The sequence below is a fragment of the Oreochromis niloticus genome, linkage group LG15, assembly GCF_001858045.2.
Source record: "Oreochromis niloticus isolate F11D_XX linkage group LG15, O_niloticus_UMD_NMBU, whole genome shotgun sequence".
NCBI lineage: Eukaryota > Metazoa > Chordata > Actinopteri > Cichliformes > Cichlidae > Oreochromis > Oreochromis niloticus.
In genome coordinates this window covers 20,270,948-20,295,296 of record NC_031980.2, presented here as the reverse complement: position 1 = coordinate 20,295,296, position 24,349 = coordinate 20,270,948, and the positions used below count along the sequence as shown (strand labels likewise).

At 39.4% G+C, this 24,349-nt stretch overlaps 3 protein-coding genes across 5 annotated transcripts in view; all 3 read left to right on the top strand.

Moving 5' to 3' along the window:
* LOC109194820 (uncharacterized) overlaps positions 1–21,130 on the top strand; it is a 183,095-nt gene extending 161,965 nt beyond the window's left edge. Inside the window, exons 14-16 of the mRNA XM_025898661.1 lie at positions 18,811–18,867; positions 20,208–20,267; positions 20,999–21,130. Of these exons, the coding sequence (XP_025754446.1) occupies positions 18,811–18,867; positions 20,208–20,267; positions 20,999–21,121 (240 nt within the window). The 3' untranslated portion in view covers positions 21,122–21,130. The remainder of the gene's footprint in view (positions 1–18,810; positions 18,868–20,207; positions 20,268–20,998) is intronic.
* Positions 4,970–15,081, top strand: LOC109194809 (uncharacterized). 2 transcript variants are annotated; one of them, XM_019345651.2, is made up of 8 exons: positions 4,970–5,835; positions 6,033–6,374; positions 6,533–6,805; positions 6,926–7,000; positions 7,125–7,205; positions 7,905–7,997; positions 8,074–8,102; positions 14,902–15,081. In XM_019345651.2, exons 1-8 carry the CDS (start codon positions 5,781–5,783, stop codon positions 14,959–14,961), a joined length of 1,008 nt encoding a protein of 335 aa, XP_019201196.1. In that variant the 5' UTR covers positions 4,970–5,780; the 3' UTR covers positions 14,962–15,081. The 2 variants fall into 2 exon arrangements, with proteins under 2 accessions (XP_019201196.1, XP_019201195.1); XM_019345650.2 differs by having other exon boundaries at positions 5,577–5,835; positions 6,533–6,817; positions 14,902–15,076.
* LOC106096661 (uncharacterized) lies at positions 16,387–18,136 on the top strand. Of its 2 annotated transcripts, XM_025898685.1 has the most exons (5): positions 16,387–16,615; positions 16,801–17,151; positions 17,309–17,593; positions 17,702–17,776; positions 17,902–18,136. In XM_025898685.1, exons 1-5 carry the CDS (start codon positions 16,555–16,557, stop codon positions 17,991–17,993), a joined length of 864 nt encoding a protein of 287 aa, XP_025754470.1. In that variant the 5' UTR covers positions 16,387–16,554; the 3' UTR covers positions 17,994–18,136. The 2 variants fall into 2 exon arrangements, with proteins under 2 accessions (XP_025754470.1, XP_025754471.1); XM_025898686.1 differs by lacking the exon at positions 17,902–18,136 and having other exon boundaries at positions 17,309–17,581; positions 17,702–17,875.
* Positions 21,131–24,349: the final 3,219 nt, after the last annotated feature.

Genomic DNA, 24,349 nt, shown 5'->3' with positions numbered 1-24,349 from the left:
GTGAGGAGCAGGATTTTGAATTCAATTCTGGATTTAACAGGAAGCCAATGAAGGGAAGCCAAAACAGGAGAAATATGTTCTCTCTTCCTAGTCCCTGTCAGGACTCTTGCTGCAGCATTTTGGATTAGCTGAAGACTTTTCAGGGAGTTTTTAGGACATCCTGATAATAAAGAATTACAGTAGTCCAGCCTGGAAGTAATAAATGCATGAACTAGTTTTTCAGCGTCACTCTGAGACAGGATATTTCTAATTTTAGAGATGTTGCGCAAATGGAAGAAAGCAGTCTTACATATTTGTTTAATATGTGCGTTAAAGGACATGTCCTGGTCAAAAATGACTCCAAGGTTCCTCACAGTGTTACTGGAGGCCAAGGTAATGCCATCCAGAGTAAGAATCTGGTTAGATACCATATTTATAAGATTTTCAGGGCCGAGTACAATAACCTCAGTTTTATCTGAATTAAGAAGCAGAAAGTTAGCGGCCATCCAGGTCTTTATGTCTTTATGTCTTTTTAATGTCTTTGTGCATGTAGTGAGCCACCTGTTTGGCCAACTCCGTCTTTGCTGCACATTACAATTAGAGAAGCTGCTCGGCCATGGAAGGGCACACCTTGAAGCTCCTGGTGCGCAGTTCTTGTGCTGATGTTAATGGAGCTGCTGTTATCCCCGGCAGGCCCTCGATGAACTGCTCCAACACGATCTTTGTTAGCATGCGCGGCTCCCCCTCCGACACCGCCCAGAGCCCCTGTCTGGCCCAGGCCCAGAGCCCCTGTCTGGCCCAGGCCCAGAGCCGCTGTCAGGGCCTCCAGGCCCAGAGCCCCTGTCTGGCCCAGGCCCAGAGCCGCTGTCAGGGCCTCCAGGCCCAGAGCCCCTGTCTGGCCCAGGCCCAGAATCTCTGTCTGGGCCTCCTCCAACAGCAACTGCGGCGCCCATGTAAACCCAGAAGGTTTCCAAAAAAGTTTGGGCATCGTCACCCTCCCCTATCTGATGCAGCAACACGTCAGTGGGGGAGGGTGCGGAGACGTGGCAGTCTTGACCAACCTATCTAACACGCACATCTACTGCTCGGCTTGGTCCTGCAGTCTGTCCAGCTGCTCCTGATAAACCGCCGCCTGCTCCTGGTGAATGGCTGCCATCTCTGCCAGCAGCTGGAGCAGCTGTGCTGGTGGTGCAGGCTGGGGGTCAGACATGGCGGCTGGGTTTTGGAACCACTCTGAACACCACAGAGCGTTCAATTCCAGTTGAACTGTTTATTTTACAGCTTGTTACCAAACTCAGTGCTTTCTTTACAGCAGCTCAGCCCCAGAGCTTCCTTATCGGCATCTTAACTGCTCTGTCTCTGCATGCACACACACCTCCTCGCTGGTCCTCAGCGTCACTGCAAAAACAGGAGCATTCATTAGTGGAATCAACTCCACCTGACCCTCAGTCTCCCTGGCACCAACCCTCCACTGCAGCGGAGCCAGAGACCACACCCCTGCACACTCTCTATCAATGACCTCTGTCTGTCCCACTACTCTGTGTTTTTCTGAGGAATTTCCCGCCTCCTGAGTTCATTTCTTTTGCTGGTCATTCTCGGGGAACAAATATCTCTTTTCATGTTCCTTCCTGCATGCGTCACTGTTTGCAGTGTTTTCATTTACAGCAGTAAAATACCTTCACATAACACTCACTTTAATTCAGTCGTCTCAGGGTGTTGACCATTTGTGTTTCTGATTTTATCTGGTTGTGGTTATGTCAGGAGAATTATTCTAAAACACTTCTTCAGTTGAGAATCAGATAGGAGAAACACACACTGCAGTTAGTTACTTGCAAGCAAAGTAGAGACTCGCACCGTGCCACTGCCCTGGTCTTTATTTATACATAATTGTGTGTGTGTGTGTGTGTGTGTGTGTGTGTGTGTGTGTGTGTGTGTGTGTTTGTGTGTGTATGTGTGTGTGGGGTCAGTGGGTGACCCCATAAATGACTTCCCTAAACCTGCTGGCCTGGAAGTCCAGCAGTTCATCTAAACAAAATGCACTTAGCCTAAAACTGACATAGCTACGTTTATCCTACCGTAAAACAATAAAAGAAGGTACGACCTCTCCCATGCTCCCAGGATGTGGGTTTGAATGCCAGAACACCCTGGAAATGCACACAAACCTCCTAGGATGAGACATTCTTTCAATATACCATCTACTACATACTTCTAAACACAAATGATTACATGCAGCATTCTACCATAAGTAATCCTATATAATTAAAAGATTATACTGACATTATATTGACATTCTATTGACAGGTTATTAGACTAACACCTCCAGAGCTCTGCTGCTGTGGCCACATTCTTACTAAAAATAAAACCCTCCTAAAATGCCATTATTAGATGAACAGTGATGACCATGTGGTTTCAGACTTGTATGCTGTATTTTCCTATAGCTGCAACTCTATAATTAGGCAATCTCTCAGACATAAAGAGGACCTGTTGTGGTGGTTGAGGAGTTTGACCTTGCAAGTACATGTTGTTATTTGCTGTCTGTTTTGTGATATGTAAAGAAAAGTGTGCTGCATTTTCGCTGAATATCAAAAATGTGAAAAATGATGTACATGAGCAAAAGAGACAACTTACTAAAGTTTGCTGAAGTTGTAATTAGGAAGTGACATTTCACTAATCACAGGAAGTACAAATAGTCTTAAAGAGTCATTATTTCAGAGACTGACAGTCAAGAACAAGAAAGACGTGAGACAGAGAAGCACAATGGATGAATTCAGATGGATTCAAATGTTTTTATGTCTGATTTATGTTGCATCTTTATAGATGTTTTTATTATTTAGTGTGGTGAAGAGAGGATAGGAAAGCAGGGAGAGAGAGAAAAAGTGGGGGAGGACACGCAGCTAACTGTCAGGCTGCTGCATTTGACTTTGTGGCATAATGTCACCTGCTTAGCTTGTGAGCTAAACTAGTGCTCAGGCTACAGGAAACATTTTAATGACAGGAAAACTAAATGTTATCAATATTACAATCACTTAACTGCAAATTAATGAAAAAGCTGATCATGCATGTTTTAGAGGAGCATTGGACATGTTTATAAGATTGTTTCTAAAAGTTTCTTCAATCTTCTCAACAGTATCTGAAAATGAAAAATCAATTTTTATGAAAGTTGGAGATGACGTCACTCTGCTTTATGTAAATGTGACAGATGAGCAGAATAACTGTGAATGTACTGAGTGGACCTTTACTCCAACAGAGAAACTGTAGAGCTGATCACACATGGACAGATTGGTGAAGAAGCCAAAACCAAATCAGACAGACTGAGTGTTACAGCGAACTGTTCTCTGCTTATAAAGAATGGTAAATGGCCTGTATTTATATATAGCGCCTTCTAGTCCCTAAGGACCCCAAAGCGCTTTACATATGCAGTCATTCACCCATTCACACACACATTCACACACTGGTGATGGCAAGCTACGTTGTAGCCACAGCCACCCTGGGGCGCACTGACAGAGGCGAGGCTGCCGGACACTGGCGCCACCGGGCCCTCTGACCACCACCAGTAGGCAACGGGTGAAGTGTCTTGCCCAAGGACACAACGACCGAGACTGTCCGAGCCGGGGCTCAAACCGGCAACCTTCCGATTACAAGGCGAACTCCCAACTCTTGAGCCACGATCGCCCACAGTCGAAGCACAAGAAGCTGACAGTCGAGGATGTTGGTCTTTATTACTGTCAACAATACAAAGTCAAATAGAAACCTGAACTCACACTCTAGTTTAACTCTGTTATTACCTGTGAGCATTTAAAACAGGATTTTTTTTTAGCTCAAACTGTTCTTGGAACAAAAACAGGAATCACAATGAAACTGATTAAGATAACATGACTAATTTGTCTGTGGTTATCTCACAATATATCATTGTGTTCACCAGTGACTGACCATACAAGCTGATTTTAAAGAGTGTGATCACACAGTGAAGTGGCTGATAAAAGGTGAAGATGTGATTAAAAATAACAATCAAATTGTGACTTCACAGATTAGCTTCCACCACTGTGTCTTTTCCAAAATGTCACCATTGTCAGCCGGTGATCAGCTGATCACGGGGCCGGGTTTAAAAGAGAGACGCCACCCACCTGTTCGCCGCTCAGACATCGTTCTCTTCATGTCAGGAGCTCCGAAACCTTGCCTACGTCAGTCTCCGCCTGATTCAGCAACTGTGAGTGTTTTTCCTCTCGATTCTTTTTCTCATCCCGGCTCCGCTCGCTCTCCGTCTGTAACGCCAGTTCCGAAGCCACGCTTCGTGCACTGATCGTTACTAGAGTAACTGCGTGTCTGTTCCAACCCACCGCTAGCCTTCGCCGCGTTTGGGTCTAGCCAGCACGCCACACGGGCACGCCGAATTACTGTGTGTAATTCGCCCGATCGTGACAACCATAGTGACTGAAACTGACACATTCAGCCCTCAGGTATGGAAACAGGTGAGATCATGTTTTATGTCGTATTGTATTTAATTCATCTGAATAAAAAACACATTTTTATTCATTTTTATTCTTTGTTGCAGGTGAAATTGTACTGCAGAACAAATTAATAATTGTCACAGTTCAGTTCTGTTAATCACACCTACATCACCTTCTTCCAAGACTTTTCTCATTTCCATAATTTGTTCCTTCTCGTTTTGTTCCTCCTGTGACTCAGTTTTTACTTTCAGGGTAAAAATTCATTTCAGTCAAACTTCATATTTAATTGACATCACTTCAAACTGAGGCTCCAAAGCAAAGGATGTTTCATTTCATTAAACACGAGTCAAAGATATAGAAAATAAAAATTGGGCAGTTTTTCAGTCAGCTCTCCTCAATCTCTCTGATCTCTCTTTTCTCTGAACTTTTTAAGCTGTTTTTTGTTTCACATTTCTTCACAACCTGTTTGAGCTTTTTCTTCCTGCTTGAACAGTTTCTCCACCAAGAAACCACATACAGACTGTTTCTGTTCATTCAGGCCTCTATTCTGATCTCTAACATACATGTGACAATAAGTGATTTTTAAACATTAAACTTAAGAAATAAAATAAATAAATGCTCGAGGTGAGAGACGAGGTAGTTGGGTGGAGAGAGAGGCTCAGAGGCTTCATCGTTGTTTTAACCATTTGTGTTTCTGATTTTTATCTGGTCATCATTACAGAGTCAAAAGTCCGGAGCTCTGCTGCTGCTGCAGCTCCCACATTCTCACCAAAACACTCCCTCTTCAGCTCTCAGAAAGAAATAACTTCATGTTAACAATGAGGAAGAGGAGGGTCTCAGTCCACTAAAATATCTTATCCGCTGTATTTTCTATAGCTGCAGTTGGATATCTTCATCTCTTAGACATCAGCCTGCATGTAGGAGTTTGATGCTTCGACTGTTTGTTCTTATGTGCTGTCTGTTTTCTAACAAGCTCTGTTAAAACAAAGAGGATGGAAACATTTATCTTTACTAACAATCTTCACACATTCATCGTCCTCAGTCATCTTTTTATTTTCATGGTGTCAAACACGTCATTGACACAAATGGACACAATGTGCACCTGCTGAGTCTTCTTATCATTTCTCTGTAGAACTTTTATTTATAAAATATTGAGAGATTTCAGCTGATGGACTCTACTTTTGAAACATGAACATCAACAAAAAAGAGAAAGATCTGATAATTGCTAAAGTTGTGGTGAGGATGTGACATCTGACAAATAACAGGAAGTACAAACAGTCTTAAAGAGTCAACAGTTCAGAGACTGTGACAGTCGAGATTGAGAACAAGAAAGAAGTGAGACAGAGAAGCACGATGGATGAATTCAGATGGATTCAAATGTTCTCATGTCTGATGATTCAGATTGCAGGTAAGAATACAGGAAACATTTTAAAAGCAAGAAAACTAAATTTTATCAAGATTATTAGAATCACAAACCTTTACAGTAAATAAGACAGCTGAGCATGCTCTGTTTATGAACTTGTGTCTGAAATGATCTTCACTCTGATTGTAAAAACTGCTGTATTCTAATTTATTTTTCATATTTCTCTTCAATCTTCTCAACAGTATCTGTAAATGAAACATCCATGTTTATGAAAGTTGGAGGTGACGTCACTCTGCTTTGTCTAAACGTGATAGATGAGCAGAATAACTGTGATGGTACTACGTGGACCTTTGATTCAAGAAACAAACCAGCAACAGTAGAGCTGATCACACTTGGACAGATTGGTGAAAAAGCCAAAACTAAATCAGACAGACTGAGTGTTACAGCGAACTGTTCTCTGCTTATAAAGAAGCTCACAGTTGAGAATGTTGGTTTTTATTACTGTCAACAATACAAAGTCGAGGAAACCCCATCTAATCACACTCTGGTTCATCAGTCTTTGGTTGATCTCTCTGTTATTACCTGTGAGTATTTACATCAAAACAGTTTTAGCTCAAACTCTTCTTGGAACAAAAACACATTAATTATATTTATAATAATTAAACAATAATCGGTTAAAGTGATTAGTATATCTGTCCTGATGCACTTTTTGTGTCTCACGTTATTACATTATGTTCACCAGTGACTGAACATAAGGACACTGAGAAGGTGACGTTAAGCTGCTCTGTGGTGACATATGCAGAGTGTCATCACACAGTGAAGTGGCTGGTTGGAGGTCAAGCAGTGGACAAAGAGAACAAAGAAACAGTGACTTCACAGACTGACTGCTCCACCACTGTATCTATTCTGAAGTATAATTATTTATACTCATCACGTCATAAAATACTGAAGTGTGAAGTGACTGATACTAAAACAGGAAAAGTGCAGCTGTTTACCTTCAGCCGTCAGACCTCAGGTGAGGAAACAGGTGAGATCATGATCAACTATTTAATACGACTAAAATCAGCTAAAGCTTAAATTTACAACAGATGAAAAACATGGAAAAGTTTTATGTTGTGTTTTTTCATTTATTCAGGTGACACAAAAACAACAAAGAAACCAGCCAGAAAAACTGAAACAACCACAACAATTAAGACGCTTCTAAAATCAGGTGATGTTACTAAAACTAAACTGACCACAAATATTTGTTTATTGTGCTTTAAAAGTGACCTTTTAAAGATTTTTTAGTATCTTAAAGCACATGAAAAAATTATTATCTTCACTTTTTGTTCCAGATGATACAACAACAAAAATGCCAACTATGGAAAGTGAAAGCATGACAGCAAACAACAAATCATCAGGAGATTCACAACATGGTAACTCAACCATGTGTTTGCAAATGAAAAGTTAAAAATATACTGTAATGTATATTTTACTTTTTATGTTTCTATTTTGGTTTTTATATTTGTATTCCAGTCGTTTCATTACATTTATGTACATTTAGCTGAGTGACAGTCAGACATGTATCCTACAGGAAACATAAGAAGGAAACTTTTGGTCTGAAGATGTTTTCACTTTTGTATTAAACATAAATATTAAACATAAATATTTGTCTCTGAGTAACATGGCTGTGGGTGGAGATATATTTATTCATTTAATCGTTGTCTGTGAGTAAAATCACACGTCTGAACTAAAACGCTTCTGTTCATGGGATATTTAGACAGGAATACACTGACTTTGGTTCACTTAATATAAATGAAAGCAAATGTCATAATATCACATATTATGACATAATAATTCACATAATATTTGAATTATTATTATCTGATCATGTGCGTCTGTATTTTCCTCTTCATATAACATTACACCAGCTGACTGTGTAAACATGGCAGCCATCTTTAGCCATTTTCCATATTTTAAACTAGAAAATGCTTTTGAATTTGAGTCCATCAAACTTTAACTTTATTGTGTACTTTACATTTAAACTATTACATAATAAATAAGTAAAATAATTTAAACAGAAAACTGCAAAGAAGTCATGTGAATAATTAGAAGTTTTGATTCACTTTTTTCAGATTTTGTATCTTTGAGGTTCATAATTGTCTCTGTGGGATTGGCAGCACTTTCAATAACAGCTGTGACAGTCAACATGTGGACAAAAACTAAAGGTAAATTTAATCATGAGAAGTTTGAATGATTTTGAATTTTCATTTTAATATTAAATTGACTTTTTTCTCATTTTAGGGAAGAAAACACAGATGGATAAAAACACAGTAAGTACAAAACTCAGTAATCCAACATAACTAAAACTTCTAAATGTTGTATTTCTGATACTGTAAACAACATTTCAGAGATTATTTTGAATTTGTTGAGTGAAATGTGGTTCAGCAGAGGACTGAGAGTCAGAAGTTTATAGGTGAAAGGTTGTTGGTTTGAACCCCACATGTGAGAGTTTGCTTCTATGAGCTCTGTGGTCCCATGTTTCCAGAGGGTGGAGGACATGGTTTCTATAGGCCACCAGTCGATTTTTCTGTAGCTTTATTTATAGCTTTGTCTGTCTCCAGTTATCATCTGTGGCTGAGACAATGAAATGAAGTCATTAGAAAATGATCTGGAACAGTATGCCATCTGAAATTGGACCAGTTCATACCAGTTATGTATGAAGGAATGCAGAGAGGTCAGCGAGCATCTCCAGGATGGCGAGGGATCTTGAACTAAAACTAAAGTGAGCAGCTGCTCGGTGGATTTCATGCAGATACTCCAGTTCATACATACACACTTCTACAAACTTCTCATACTTTCCATCGCAAATTCTCACAGTCCAGCTACCGATCACATCCACATTCACTTCCTTTTACAATCATGATAAAACAGTATTTGTAAAATTAAACCATATATATTTCAAATGCTCTTTACAATCAGCCCTCCCTCCACCAATAGATCACCAGGAGTTAGGGGTGTCGGCGTCTAAACGTTTAGGTTCTCACTCACTTTTTTGCAGTGGCTTTGATGGATCCAAGACAGTCTTTCTGCTATTTTGCAGGCAGTAGGTGTGGTGAGTAGCACTTGATAAGGACCTTCCCACCTTGGTGAACTCCAATTTTTCCTTTGGAGTACTTTGATCAGGATCCAATCACCTGGTTTCAACCTGCAAGACACTGGAGAGATATCACTCGGCAGTTGGTTGTTTAGGGGTTTAGAACAATCTCTTTATTTTCAAGTAATTTAGTCATCCATTCGGCTAGTGTAGTTTCTCTTATTGACTTATCTATGAGCTCACTTGTGGAAATGGTCTACCGTGAATGATTTCAAAAGGTGTGACTTTCTGAGAACTTTGTGTCAGTCTCATCCACATTTTTACCAGGCCTATACACTCAGGCCATGGTCTCCCTGTTTCTTCCATGCATTTTCTCAGTCTCTGTTTTATTGTGCCGTTAGTTCTTTCCACAAGTCCGGCACTTTGGGGGTGGTAAGCACAGTGGTGTTTGATGCTGAATCCTAGTGCTTCAGAGACCTTACTGATTACTTCATTAACAAAATGTGTCCCATTGTCTGATCTTATCAGAGTGGGGATGCCATATGTTGGAATGAAGTGGTTGCATAAACATTTTGCTACTGAGATGGCGTCTGCTTTTTTTACTGGATAGATTTCTGGCCATTTTGAGAATACGTCTATGATCACTAGAGCGTATTTTGAGCCTTGGCATTCATTTAGCTCAATAAAATCCATGTGGATTGTATGAAGAGGATGAGGTGGTGTGCATTACGCGCATTATGTTTTTGGCAAATCATGCATGTTCTGACAAATTTCCGAAATTTTATCTACCACCCCTCCCTCCTGTTGACACATGATTGTGTGTGTCAATAATGCTGCTGATATGTGTAGGGAGTTTGGTAGTATTGGTTTGCCATTACAAGTCATCAAATCATTTTCTAGCTGTGCTCCACCTTTTAACCATTTCCTTCGTTCTGTAGTTGGTGCGGCTTTTTGTCCATTTATAAGCACATCAAGTGGTATTTGCATTGAGGAGTCAGACATTAATGTGTCTATAGTTTGTTGTGCTGCTGCTTTTGCGGCTTGATCTGCGAAGTTACTGCCTTTAGTGACCTCTGAGTTGCCTTTCTGGTGTGCAGCACATTTACATAATGCTAACTGTACTGTTCAGGCAATATATCACTTCCAACAGTGCTTTTAAAAGATTTCCATGTTGCACTAACCATCCCTCTATTCTGCCAAATTTTTGCAAAATGATGTACAGCTGCAAAGCCATATTGGCTGTCAGTGTATATGTTTATGCCCTGTCCCTCATGCAGGTGACAGGCACGTGTAACAGCATGAAGAGCTGCACAGAACAGCGCTCTGTGCAGAGTGTGAGGAAGTTAGTGCTTTTGCTTCTAAAATTGTGTCTACTGTGGTTACCGCATAACCTACACAGTTCCGCCCAAGGCTACTTTTGGACGCTGAACCGTCTACAAAGATATTAACGAAACCAGCCTGTGGGGTGCTGTGAAGGTCAGCGCATGATACAGCATACAGCAATTCTGATGTGTGACAGTGTAAGCAAAATGCCTGCATAGGAAAGTTGTCTGGCATGTGTCAAACTTCTGAGTTAGGAAAAACCTTGCATTGCTTACAGTTCATAGCTCACAGCTCTAAAACTAGGAATCAGCAAATCATATGCCCAAATCATTATGTGTCACTGTGATCACAAATATGATCACAAATTCGTTTTCCAAACTTACTAAGCAAACAAACAAAAACAAAACAAATTGCCTATGGCATCAAGGCTTTGCGTTCATATTAATTGAGTGTAAGCTGCTTTCTTCATTGCAAGTGTTTATTGCAATAAGGTTTAATTCATGCATCTTATCACTGAGTTCTAAATTCAAATTTTCTCTTCTGACCCTTTCCAAAAATAATTTCACATATAACAATTTGAGTATGTGTTGTCTGTTCATTAATATAGTTGTCAATTATTTCTGTCATTATTTTGCCTTCTTTTGTTTATGACATGGCGGACATCTCTAAACAATCATGAGTTCAGCCTTCAGTTTCAACCCAGTTATACCCTGTATTCTCGCACTCGCACTTTCCCAATTTATCTATGCTTTTGACGCTGTACTCAAGGTTCCAGGTTGAGAGAAATCCACCTGTATTGACACACTGAAGCATACAATTAATATCATTATCATTACTTTTCCTAAAACATTCATTCGCTTCATCTTCTTAGAGTTCTGTTTCTCTCTGTGGGCTGTCTTGACACACCACAGGCACACATATTTCCTGTTTCTGCAGACTAATCGAACTCTTTTGTTTTTCTTTGTATTCATAGTCTATAAACCCTCTTTAATTCTACTAAATCTTGATCTAATACCAACACCCTTATGTCACGCTCACTCACACTTCTAAATAGAGCTCTTTCAGACATCAGGAATCATCACACACACTGCCTTTTCTCTCAAACTTCCACTTGTTCACTCACTCTACTATGAGTGAGTGAACATAATTCTTTATTTCTGTACAGATCACACCCAGTCACTCAAAACCTACCACTCACAGCATTCACACAGTTAAAATCACTCAAAATATGCTTTCATATTGTAATGAATTCAAACTCTATTTATACAATTGTAGTGAGCAAAACCAGCATCTCAGTCACAGGCATTTAGCAACATTTGCAAACAATAGTTATAAAGCTCAATAACACTCTAAACCGAAAGCAACAATCTCCATGAGCGTCACCGCTCCTCATTAGCTTGGTAGTGTCCACATATTTAATTCAGCTTCTCAATCTTGTAGCTTTAGCTGTTGTATACAGGGTTTGGCTCATTAGTTGTTAGTATAGGTTTGCTCTTCATCTTAACAAAGTCTCATCTAAGATGACAGGTTTACAAGCAGGTCAAGTGTCTCTATGCACCTGATTAGTGTAGTTATTTCCTTATTTTCTTCATCTCATATATCATTGTACTGAGTTTGAGCAAACCTTAAGCTCGAATCAGACTACTTTTAACAATCATCCACCTCACATCATAACTGACTGAGGTGCCTCTTCTTATTAATAGTATGTCATTATTAATGTTATCATTGTATTGTTTTTCCTTTTTTATAACAGCAATAGTATATTACAATACACTACTTTACTACTAATATACAATAGTATAATTGTATACTATAATTATAGTATATACTATACTATAGACACGGCCTTCTACTTTCAAGCTATTCTTGAAAGCGGTGTCACCTTTACGTGATGAAACACGACCTGTTTCTCTCTTTTCACCAGTACTTGGGTGGCCAACAGCAAACAAAATAGTGGAATAGTTCAGCCTCCTTATTGTGCTGTAAAATCAACTTATTCCACCAACAAAAATAAAACAATACAAAAACAAGACAATACCTTTATACGCGCGCTACCTTTACCCACTACGGGGGAGCTACCAGTCCCAGATGAGCTCTATCTTTATTTTAAAACGCTACCAGCCCCTCTGGGCGAGCCTACTTTACCCACTACGGGGGAGCTACCAGTCCCAGACGAGCTCTATTTTATTTTAAAATGCTACCAGCCCCTCTGGGCGAGCCTATACGTTTTACGCGAGGTGTCTCAGAGTGTTAATATTCACCTGGTTGCTGATTCACTGCTGGTCTCTCAGGTCTACCTCATCGACCCCCACCGCTGTGGACCACTTTTAAAAACGCTGGCCAGAACCCGAATTCACGCTTCTGGTCTTTATCCTGTACCTGGACAGGAGCTGTCGACAGACTTCAGCGCGGGCTTCTCACGACGTCAGGACTCGATGAGGTTTTCCTGTGGGGTAAAACAAAAGTGCTGTGTCCCATCCGGCTCGAAGGACCAAGAAATGTCAGGAGTTTTCCTGTATTGCAACTCAGGTCAGAATAAAGACGCTCAGACAGGTTAACGTGTACACGGGTGAGACTCAGGGAGACTCGCGCCCTGGAACAGTTGTCAGGTTTTATTTATACCCCAAGCATATTCGTGTAGCATGTACAGGAAGAGATAAAATAGAACTGTGCTGCATGCAGGCTTCCTGTTGAACAGAGCGTAACTTCTCTATTTAAGCTGAACACTGAAAGAGCAAACACATCTAGATAATGAAATGTACTTTTAAGCATAACATAATAAAAATCCTAAAATCCTAAAAAATCTCTTAAAACTGAAATAAATGAACTAGTTAAAAAAAAAACAGGAAAATGTCAAACAACAAAAAATAACCCACATGCACTGAATAAATAAATACGTAACACATAATAAATCATGTTTGTTTATAAATAATCTGTATTCATATGTGTCATGTTGATAACAACAATGTTGATATTTCCAAATAAAAAATTAAATCTATTAGTCATCTAGATTTCCTGCACCGTCCTCAGGTGGTGGTGAAGGGCTGGGGTGGGGACTCCCTTGCAGTCTTGGGATGTGCTGCATTTTGTGCTCATGGCTGCAGCTGCTCCTGGTTGGTGGCTGGGCTCTTCTTCCACTTGCAGGGCCTGGAGCCCTGGTTCCCTGGTGTTGCCCAGTTTTTGGTTGGGTCTCCTCCTGTCTGGGAGTGGTTTAGCCCCCCTTGGCTGCTTCACTCTATGGGGTGGGTTGACCTACATCAGTATGTCCTGGCTGTGTCTCAGGGGCTCTTCGATGCCCTCAGGCCCTTTTTTGGAGATGTGGGGAGGGGGGCATCAATTGCTGGCTGAAGCTTGTCTCAGACTCAGACTAGTTTACTAGTTTGTCCTTTTTGTGTGTGTCTGTTGTCAGGTGTGAAAATAACTGTGGTTGGGATGCAGTCCCATGACTTGGGACTCATCTAAATGCTCTCAATTGGTATTTGCAGTGGGAGCAACAGGTGCTGCCTCAGGCACTGTGGTGCTCTGAGGCGTTGTCACTGCAAACTCAGGTTAGCAGTTGGTTGGACCCTGTGGCGGGGTGTGGGGAATGGGGGCGCTTACTCGGCCAATTGTTAGCTGGCTTTCTCCAGTGGAGTTAGTCTTCCAGCTCCCAGTCTTATATTTCCATTAAGTTGTGCATGTGCGTGTAGGAGATTGTGCAGATAAGTGCTTGAGGGAGTGACGTGTATGAAGGTGTGTGTGTGTGTGTGTGTGTGTGTGTGTGATGTGTGTGTCACTGAGTGTTCAGGAGTCTGACGGTTTGAGGGAAGAAGCTGTTTCGCAGTCTGGCAGTGAGGACCTGAATGCTCTGGTACTTCTTGCCAGAAGGCAGCAGAGTGAAGAGTGTGTGTGTTAGGAGGGGACGTGGGCTGCACAGACCGCAGTGGGTTGGGCCATTCATGTGTCTTTGCTGGCTGTACTGGGCAATGACCCACCCCTCCTTTTTAATTACATCTATAGTCATTGCAGCTAATGACATTTCACCATGCACCATATAATGGCCTTTGGGGGCAGGTGTGTCATTACATGTATCCTGTAAAAACAGAAAAAATGTAACAGAAATGAAAAAATAAACAGGTCAAGGAAACAAAAACAAGAGGAGCCTGTAAAGAATTTGTAGAGCTCATGTTGGAGAAGCAAATGTGTTTGGCACAACATCACATTCAGATCATGATTCTGAATGCAAACACTCTCAGACAAGACAGGATTTTTTTTTTAAAAAAGTCTTAATCCAATCTGATATATTTCATCTTGTTTCTATTTATGTGACAGGTACATATGATAGCAGCCACTATCGTTCCCACAATATCATACAATCTATTGTCCCAAAAATCAGAACAGAATTAGGAAAAAAACCTTTTAAATTTGCTGCCCCTGTTTCCTGGAATAATCTGCAGAAGGAACTGAAAATGTTAGAAATGGTTACGTTGTAAGTCCATCTTAAAGAAAGGAGAGAATAACTCTTTTAGTCAGTGTGATTGTTTTTAATGTCACTCTTAATGATCTGTTGTTGTATATTTCTCACATGTTTGTAGGAATATTGTATTTTTTTAATTGTTATGTAGTTATGTGATGCATTTGCTTTTGACTTTTGCAGCCATGATGCCTGGTCTATCTTGGAAATGAGATTTTTACCTGGATAAATAAAGGACTAATAATAATTTATTTGGCAGGTACATTATGATAGAGGTGAAGATGTGGGAAACTCTGCTGTTTCTATCAGACTGCACTGATCAACAACTTGCTGATAAAATCACTGCTGTTATATTATCAGTATCATCTCATCTGGTTTTACACATTAAATGTCTTAGATATGATGAGTCCATTTTGTCCACAAGTGTGTGTGTGTGTGTGTGTGTGTGTGTGTGTGTGTGTGTGTGTGTGTTCCATGGTATTTTTGTTTTAGTCTGATTAAAGATGTTCTTAATTTCCCAATTGTGTTTTTGTCCAATGTACATTTTATAACATGCCTTTAATGATCTTTAGAATCTGTATAAATATCCTGTTTTGTTTATGATAATTTGATCTCAATATTAAAACAAATTTCTATCCAGTTTCAGTGTTTGCTGCAGGTGAAACTGTATTTATGCAAAATAAATTATTAATTGTCACAGTTTAGGGCTGAGCTCTTTTTTCATGTAGTACCCTTTTCTGTCCACCAGAGGTCCTCAGTCTGTCACTTTGCATACAGTAAATGGCCTGTATTTGTATAGCGCTTTACTAGTCCCTAAGGACCCCAAAGCGCTTTACACATCCAGTCATCCACCCATTCACGCACACATTCACACACTGGTGATGGCAAGCTACGTTGTAGCCACAGCCACCCTGGGGAGCACTGACAGAGGCGAGAGGCGAGTCACCTGTTAATCACACCTGCATCTCCCAAGGAATTTCTCATTCCTCTCATTTGTGCCTCCTCATTTTCTGTCCTGCATCCTCCTGACTGTCACTCATAAAATATAAAATATCCTTAGTTCACCATGATGAGAGGATATTGTAATTCCCCAAACTCATTTTTAGAACAGAGGAGAGAGAAGAGAGAGATCCATTTAGTGGTTGGTGAAACAAGACGAGTCAAAGATGGACAAACTGAAAAATGAGAAAATGGGTCCAAAACAGAGGCTTCATCAGTGTTTTAATCATTTATGTTTCTGATGTTTATCTGGTCATTATTACAGAGTCAAACATCCAGAGCTCTGCTGCTGCTGCGGTTCTCACATTCTCACAGAAACACTTCCTCTTCAGCTCTCAGAAAGAAATAACTTCATGTTAACAATGAGGAAGAGGAGGGTCTCAGTCCACTAAAATATCTTATCTGATGTATTTTCTATAGCTGCACTTGGATGTCTTCATCTCTTAGACATCAGCCTGCATGTAGGAGTTTGACGCTTCGACTGTTTGTTCTTATGTGCTGTCTGTTTTCTAACAAGCTCTGTTAAAAGAAAGAGGATGGAAACATTTATCTTTACTAACAATCTTCACACATTCATCGTCCTCAGTCATCTTTTTTTATTTTCATGGTGTCAAACACGTCATTGACACAAAAGGACACAATGCCCACCTGCTGAGTCTTCTTATCATTTCTCTTTACAATAGTTTTTCTTTATAAAAATGCATTCATGAATTTCAGAGAGTTCAGCTGATCGACTCCACTATGAAACATGAACATCAACAAAAAAGGGAAAGAACTGATAATTACTAAAGTTGTGGTGAGGATGTGACGACTGACAAATAACAGGAAGTACAAACAGTCTTAAAGAGTCAACAGTTCAGAGACTGTGACAGTCGAGATCGAGAACAAGAAAGAAGTGAGACAGAGAAGCACGATGGATGAATTCAGATGGATTCAAATGTTTTTATGTCTGATGCTGATGATTCAGATTGCAGGTAAGAATACAGGAAACATTTTAATAGCTGTCAAACTAGATTATATCAGTATTATTGGAATCACAAACCTTTACAGTAAATAAGACAGCTGAGCATGCTCTGTTTATGAACTTGTGTCTGAAATGATCTTCACTCTGACTGTAAAAGCTGCTGAACTCTAATTTATTTTTCATATTTCTCTTCAATCTTCTCAACAGTATCTGTAAATGAAACATCCATGTTTATGAAAGTTGGAGATGACGTCACTCTGATTTGTCTAAATGTGATAGATGAGCAGAATAACTGTGATGGTACTACGTGGATCTTTACTCCAAGAAACAAAGAAACAGTAGAGCTGATCGAACTTGGACAGATTGTTGAAGAAGCCAAAACTAAATCAGACAGACTGAGTGTTACAGCGAACTGTTCTCTGCTTATAAAGAATCTCACAGTTGAGGATGTTGGTCTTTATTCCTGTCGACAATACAAAGTCGAGGAAACACCATCTAAACACACTCTGGTTCATCAGTCTTTGGCTCGTCTCTCTGTTATTACCTGTGAGTATTTACATCAAAATATATTTAGCTCAAACTCTTCTTGGAACAAAACACATTAATCATATTTATAATAATTAAATAATTAAACTTAAAGTGATTAATATATCGGTCCTAATGCACTTTTTTGTGTCTCACTATGTGACATTATGTTCACCAGTGACTGAACATAAGGACACTAAGAAGGTGATGTTAAGCTGCTCTGTGGTGACATATGAACAGTGTCATCACACAGTGAAGTGGCTGCTTAAAGGTCAAGATGTGAACAAAGAGAACGAACAAATAGTGACTTCACAGACTGACTGCTCCACCACTGTGTCTATTCTGGAGAATCATTACTTATACTCATCACATCATAAAATACTGAAGTGTGAAGTGACTGATACTAAAACAGGAAAAGTGCAGCTGTTTACCTTCAGCCATCAGACCTCAGGTGAGGAAACAGGTGAGATCATGATCAACTATTTAATACGACTAAAATCAGCTAAAGCTTGAATTTACAACAGATGAAAAACATGGAAAAGTTTTATGTTGTGTTGTTTCATTTATTCAGGTGACACAAAAACAACAAAGAAACCAGCCAGAAAAACTGAAACAACCACAACAATTAAGACACTTCTAAAATCAGGTGATGTTACTAAAACTAAGTTGACCAAAAATATTTATTTATTTTTCAGTTCAAAGTGGCCTTTTAATATGATTTACAGCACATGAAAAATACATTCTCTCTCTCATTTTAACTTCTAATTTCAGAATATACAACAGCAAAAACTGTGGAAAGTGAAAGCACGACAGCAAACAACAAACCGTCAGGAGATTCACAACATGGTAACTCAACCATGTGACTGCAAATGAAAAGTTAAAAATATACTGTAATGTATATTTGACTTTTTATGTTTCTATTTTGGTTTTTATATCTTTATTCCAGTCATTTCATTACATTTATGTACATTTAGCTGAGTGACAGTCAGACATGTATCCTACAAGAAACATAAGATGGAAACTTTTGGTCTGAAGATGTTTTCATTTTTGTATTAAACATAATAATCTGTCTCTGAGTAACATGGCTGTGGGTGGAGATACATTTATTCATTTAATCGTTGTCTGTGAGAAAAATCACACATCTGAACTCAAACTTTTCTGTTCATGAGATTTTCTTTTTTTTTTTTGTGAACTTTGGTTCACATAATGTGAATGAAAGTGAATGTCTCTGACATTATACCAGCTGACTTTTTAAACACAGCAGCCCACTTTAGTCATATTTTCCATATTTTAAAATAGAAAATGCTTTAGAGGCTTTTTGTTTTTCTCCTTTTGCCAGGTGTCCAGTGGTTCATCATTCCAGCTGTGGGTTTGGTCTCACTCTTGATAGTTGTTGTGTTTTTCATCAGATGGAAGAGAACTAGAGGTGAGAACATTTACAGATAAAACTTCTATAAGTTTTCAAGTGAATGTTACAGTTGACTTTTTTTGTCTTTACAGGAAACAAAACACAGATGGATGAAGATGCTGTGAGTTTTACTATAAATAATTAAATGTTTCTTCAACTGACATTAAATAAACAACAAATCCGATCATCTCTGAGCGGTGTTAACAAGAACTAAACTGCCTTCACAGACACAGTTTACCACCTGATGTAACCGGATTATGTCTGTTTTTCAGGGACTGAGTTTAAACCCTGCAGAGACTCGGTCTGCTCCTCAAACCAGTCAGGACTCGGTGAGATCACACACTACACCCAGAGCAGAGTTACACCCACTTCTTCTTTAATGTGTTCTCTAAATGTAAATGCATGACACACTGAGACTCTGATGCTAGTATTACTATATTATACATATAATATATGATAAAATAATAAAGTATTTATGAAGAGTTGTTATTCTGTGAGACACATAGTAGATGATATCTGTTACCATGGCGCTGTGCTGTGTAGTATGCTGGCCCACAGCATGGCCTCACAGACTGCTGTGTATTTACTGAACATTGAGAGGACTTTAACAGTTTGACTGTCAGCATCACAGAATAGATCAATCTTACTAGCCAGGACTGTAAACTGCACTCAGAACAAAAGGCTCTGGATCAGTGTGACCTGAAAAAACTGCTTAATACAAAGACGTAAGCCTTCAGGTCTGCGGAAATGGAGGAACTGAGGACCTACGGGTGTAGTTGAGAAACACCCACTGCTTGGCTGTGACTTCTGAACAGATTAGAAAACAACTGGAGAAACTACATAAAAGCAATTCCGCTGAGGACCTGTGCTATCCAGCTGTCTGTGATCCTGAGTCACATTTACAACATGAATCTGAAGCAGGACAAGATTCCAATGTTATGGAAATCATCCTGTCCAGTTCCTGCACCAAACTATTTAACGCCACCGGAGCTTAACAACTATCGAGTTTCTTCATTCACCTTCTACACCTCAGGTTCTGGATTATATGCCACCTACACTCTGACAATTCTACAGTGGTTTGAAGTATTACTAATTGTAACAGCACAGAGCACTAGTGGATGATTTTGAGGAGTGGTCTGGGAGGAATGATCTGCTTCTGGATGTGAACAAGACCAGACAGATGGCAAAAGACTTCAGAAGGAAGATGATGGCTACATAACCAGTGTCTATCCTGGGAGGGTATTATTGTCTGTCTCTCTCTGTTTCCCCTGCGACTCCCCTGGTGACCTCTCCGGGTTGTACCCCGCCTCTCGCCCTATGATAGCTGGGATAGGCTCCAGACCCTCTGTGACCCTGATAAAGATAAGCGGATGAGAATAGATATATGGAATATGTTGATGTGGTGGAGGAGGTACAAGCATCTGGGCATCCACATCTGGCTATCTTCTCTAACAGACTGATTCAGCTCCACTGCACAAAGACTGAAACAAAAAACATTTCATACCCTGCATGTGATAATAATACTACTACTACTAATAATAATAATAATAATAATAATAATGATAATAATAATAATAATAATAATAATAATAATAATAATAATAATTGGGTTAAATATTTCTCATCATCATTGGTCATGTGTCTGTATCTTCTTGTCTTCACTGTGTAGGTGGATCCTGAAGTTTCCTACGCTACCATCAGCTACACCAAGACCAACAATAAAGTTCGGGTAAGGTTTTTGTCTTTGTGTATTATTTATTTATTTATTTATTTGGTAACAGAAGTAAAAGCAGTAACTCCCCCCATAAGGGCAAGTGCTATATGTCAGCTATACACCATGCTGATCTGCTGATCTGCCTGATGACATCAGCATTGTTTTCATAATCATCTGTCAGCATTGTTAATATGAAAGTCTAGTGTAGTGTATGAATCTTTGTGTGTCATTGTGAAGTCATGTAATGCACATTTGGTGTGACTCTGACCCGATCTACATCCAGATTAAATCAGCTTGTGCTGTCATTGGTATCTACCATCGAAGACTCTGGGCTGCTAACAAACAGTCAGACAGTCAGAACCGATTACATACTTGTTTCGAGCGGAGAACTAGTTGAATAAAAGACAACAGTATATCTGTCAAGGCGCTGGATAACAATGAAAACGAGCCATCTCAAAAACATATTAATGTGCAATTTGTCCAAACTGTGATTCCAATTTAAACTTACATGTTAAAGTTAACTGAGCTGCAGCAAACATGTGAGTACAAAAGACTTGATGGACGACTTTAGCATGGACAAAGAAAGAATACATCATGTTTTGGAGGTGATCCACATCACTGTCTTTAAAACTGAAAAATAAGGCATTGAAAACAGAAGGATGTAATTTCTAAGCGCCCTTCCAGTACTTCCATCAAAGTGCTTATCCACTTCAGGGTCACAGTGTTATGTTGCTTTTGTTTTCCAGGTTCAGGGTGATGATGAAGGTGATGCAGTGACCTACAGCACTGTGAAGGCTCATTCCTCTTCTGCTGCAGCCACTGCTGATCCCAGCAGCCTCTACTCGACTGTCAGTTTCCCAGTCACATAGTTCAAGTTGTTGACAAAAAGGACTCGCATTTAAGTGAAAGACTAATTTTGTGTTTGCATACAGCAGATTGGTAGCAACATGCTAATTAACGTAAATGATTAGATAGATACAATTATTATAACAAATATTTGGTTTCAAATCCAGAATCCTGCCTTTATAGCCTCCATTAAAATTAGCAATAAACTATATAAATAAATGTAAATAGAAACTTTTTGTTTATTTTCTTAATGAAATCAGACCAGTGTGTTTCTTTAATGTAATCCAAATGTGAATATCTAAATGCAACCACAAAGCCCTTTGTAAATATTATTGATGTAGTTATGCAATTATATTTTACAATATTTCATAGTAAAAAACTTTTCTGCAAACATTTTTACAATGTTAATATATTTGTAACTTACCAAAAAATAAAAATTGGTCCTGGTTAGTGCATGGAGTCTGGTGTAATGCTGAGCCTTATTTTATATGTATTGTTTCAGTTCCAGAGTTTTGGTGTCCGTTTTGATGACCAAGTCTTGGTGGGTTTTTCTATTATTAAGAGTTGGTGTCTTTTTCTTTTCTTTTTTAGATCCCTCAGGGTTTCCTCTGTTTCATCTCCATCCTTTACTCTCTCTGTTATCATGTTTAGTGCGAGTCCTGGCTCTAGTTTTAGTTCCCATTTATTTCCTGTTGTACTTTGAAGTTGACTGTTCTTTCATATCTCGCATTAGTCCTATTCGCTCTGCCCTGATTGTCTTCATCTGTGTTTATCCTCAACCTCAACTAGTCCTCAGTGTATATAAAGTCCTGTCCTGTCTTTATCTTTCCCTCATTTGTTAATCTTGTGATTCTGGTGTCACCTTGGACTTTTGCTCAGTTCCTTCCACATTCAGTTCTCAATCTTGTTTTTGTTACATTTTAATATGAGCAGTTGAATAACATTTTTTAAAGTCTACTGTGTACTATTTTTTTCTGCACATAAATAAACATCTATATCTTTTAACTCATTTGTTTATTTTTTTTATTACTGTTTCATGCTACTAATGTCTTGTCACTATTACAGCTAGCATCCACCTGACCGTGTGTAGGTCTCTGTTGTCCCAAGAGAATAGCTCTGATAGGTATAAGGATTTTCTCAAAGGATGTCTAAATAGCCTCTTGATTTTAAAACTTGACTTGGTGAGCAATAATTAACCCCCTGGTTAGTTTAGTACAGCTTTATTGGGTTTAGGTTTTGAAACACTGGGATTTACCACTGTAAGGGCAGATTTCTTTATTCTATTGATAACATATTATAACAATATCACTTTGTCACTTAGGATAGCTTTACATATGTGTCTTATGTTTCCACACACACAGTGAGGTCACTGTGTGTAGGTCAGAGAGATCCAGGCACAGTGTTTGCGGGGGTGTTGGACAGAGAGGTAGTGGGGGCCTGGGGTTTGTCTGTGGGAGGCAGGGAGGTGACAGCAGGGTTGTAATTCTTTGAAGGGAAAGTTTTCCACAACAAGCTGAACTGAAGGTATAGACCAGGGGTCGGCAACCTGCGGCTCCGGAGCCGCATGCGGCTCTTTAGTCCTTATACTGCGGCTCCGCCTGGTTTGGGCAAATAAATTAAAAGTATTTAGCTGAAGTGTATTTTATTTATGTTAGTTCTTTTTAACTCGTAGTTCTAAAATGGAAGATTATTGTGATATTGAAATATAAAAATATAAATATAAAATTATATTCTATTATTTTTTCATCACTCAAAATAGGAGTCACACTCGCGGAAGCCAGTATACCCGCCGAAACGCCGTGCATTTATCGAGACTTTCAATCCCAGGTAGGCCAATTATGGATCTTCGGATCCACATTATGTCAGCAGCTGTTCTCCACCGTGAACTATGTTAAAGACAAACACCGTTCACGCCTCACAGATGACAGCTCACAGTCCTGCGTAAACTGACTTCGTATAGCCCCGATTTGCGGACTCTGTGCGCACAGGTTCAGGAGCAGAAGTCCCATTGTAAACAAATCACGGCAGACCCAACGATGTTTCCATGAGCATGCTTTTGAGCATCTCTTTATTGAGCACTTTTCACACACGGTTGCTGTACGCATACAGCCGGCTGTAGCTTTTCAGCTCACAGCCCGACATACACCACCAACGACACAACAGCACAGATAGCGCAGACGTAAAGGCAGCGAGGCGTGATTGCGGGTGTCGCTCAGGTGCGTCCGCCTCCCCTGCAGCGGCGCTGCAAACCACGCCCCGCCGCACGCATTAACCAGGTAAAATACATATTTAGGCAGAATTTTGCAAATATCCATTTTTCAGCAGCATAGTGCTTTTTTCCAATTATTTTTTAAGAGTCAGGTCAAGGCTCCAACAGCCCAAAGGCGATATAAGGGTGGCGGCTGATAACAGTTTTTGTTTGCTACATGGATCATTTTAGTTCAGGTTGGTGTCTTTCCTTTTGTTATATTTCTTTAAGAGTTCAAAATGTGTTGATTACATAAATATAATTTAATTTTCTCTGTTGCACTTCATGGATTTCATAAGCAGCACACCTTAGTTGTTCACACAAAGCATGAAGATAAAAAACAATATATACAGTGTTATCTTCATTTTAGATGTCAAAAAGTATTTGCGGCTCCCAGTGTTTTCTTTTGCGTGGAAACCAGGTCCAAATGGCTCTTTGGGTGTAAAAGGTTGCAGACCCCTGGTATAGACTCACGTGATGTGTTGTGTAACGTTTTTATCGGTGTGTGTATATAAGAGATCAGGGCGGCGGCCATCATTAGAGACCTGTTTGGCGTTTGACCGGAGCGTTTCTCTCCGTATTGCAACATGTAATTAAACCCACCTCAAAAAGACACTCACCAGGTGTTTGTAGTTTATTCACAATTTCCACAACACCACACAGCCAGCCTGAATGCATTTTAGATGCATCCTGAAGCTAGATCAGTTTAGTTGCAAAACTCATTGTCAAATCAATGGTCAATTTTCAATTTCCATTACTGTAACTATAAAATACTGAAGCTGTAAACCTTTGTGGATCCTTGAGCTGTTAAATGAGCTTTGTAGTATTAAAATAATTTATATAGTGAGAAACTTGTTCTTAATTAAGTGGCCAATTTAGACATGACCTTTGCCAGTACTGAGTCAGGATGACAGACGACCAATCATCCGTAACTACAACAACAACATTCAAACAAGCCATTAAATACTTATGTTACTAAAAATTCTGAAATAATTTAATAAAT

Coding starts and splice junctions, on each gene's coding strand:
- LOC109194809 (XM_019345650.2), top strand. CDS start 5,781: ATGGATGAATTCAGATGGATTCAAATGTTCTCATGTCTGATGATTCAG. Junction 7,998..8,073: donor CATGTGGACAAAAACTAAAG/GTAAATTTAATC, acceptor TTCTCATTTTAG/GGAAGAAAACACAGATGGAT. Junction 8,103..14,901: donor CACAGATGGATAAAAACACA/GTAAGTACAAAA, acceptor TTTATTTGGCAG/GTACATTATGATAGAGGTGA.
- LOC106096661 (XM_025898685.1), top strand. CDS start 16,555: ATGGATGAATTCAGATGGATTCAAATGTTTTTATGTCTGATGCTGATG. Junction 16,616..16,800: donor GCTGATGATTCAGATTGCAG/GTAAGAATACAG, acceptor ATTTCTCTTCAA/TCTTCTCAACAGTATCTGTA. Junction 17,152..17,308: donor TCGTCTCTCTGTTATTACCT/GTGAGTATTTAC, acceptor TATGTTCACCAG/TGACTGAACATAAGGACACT.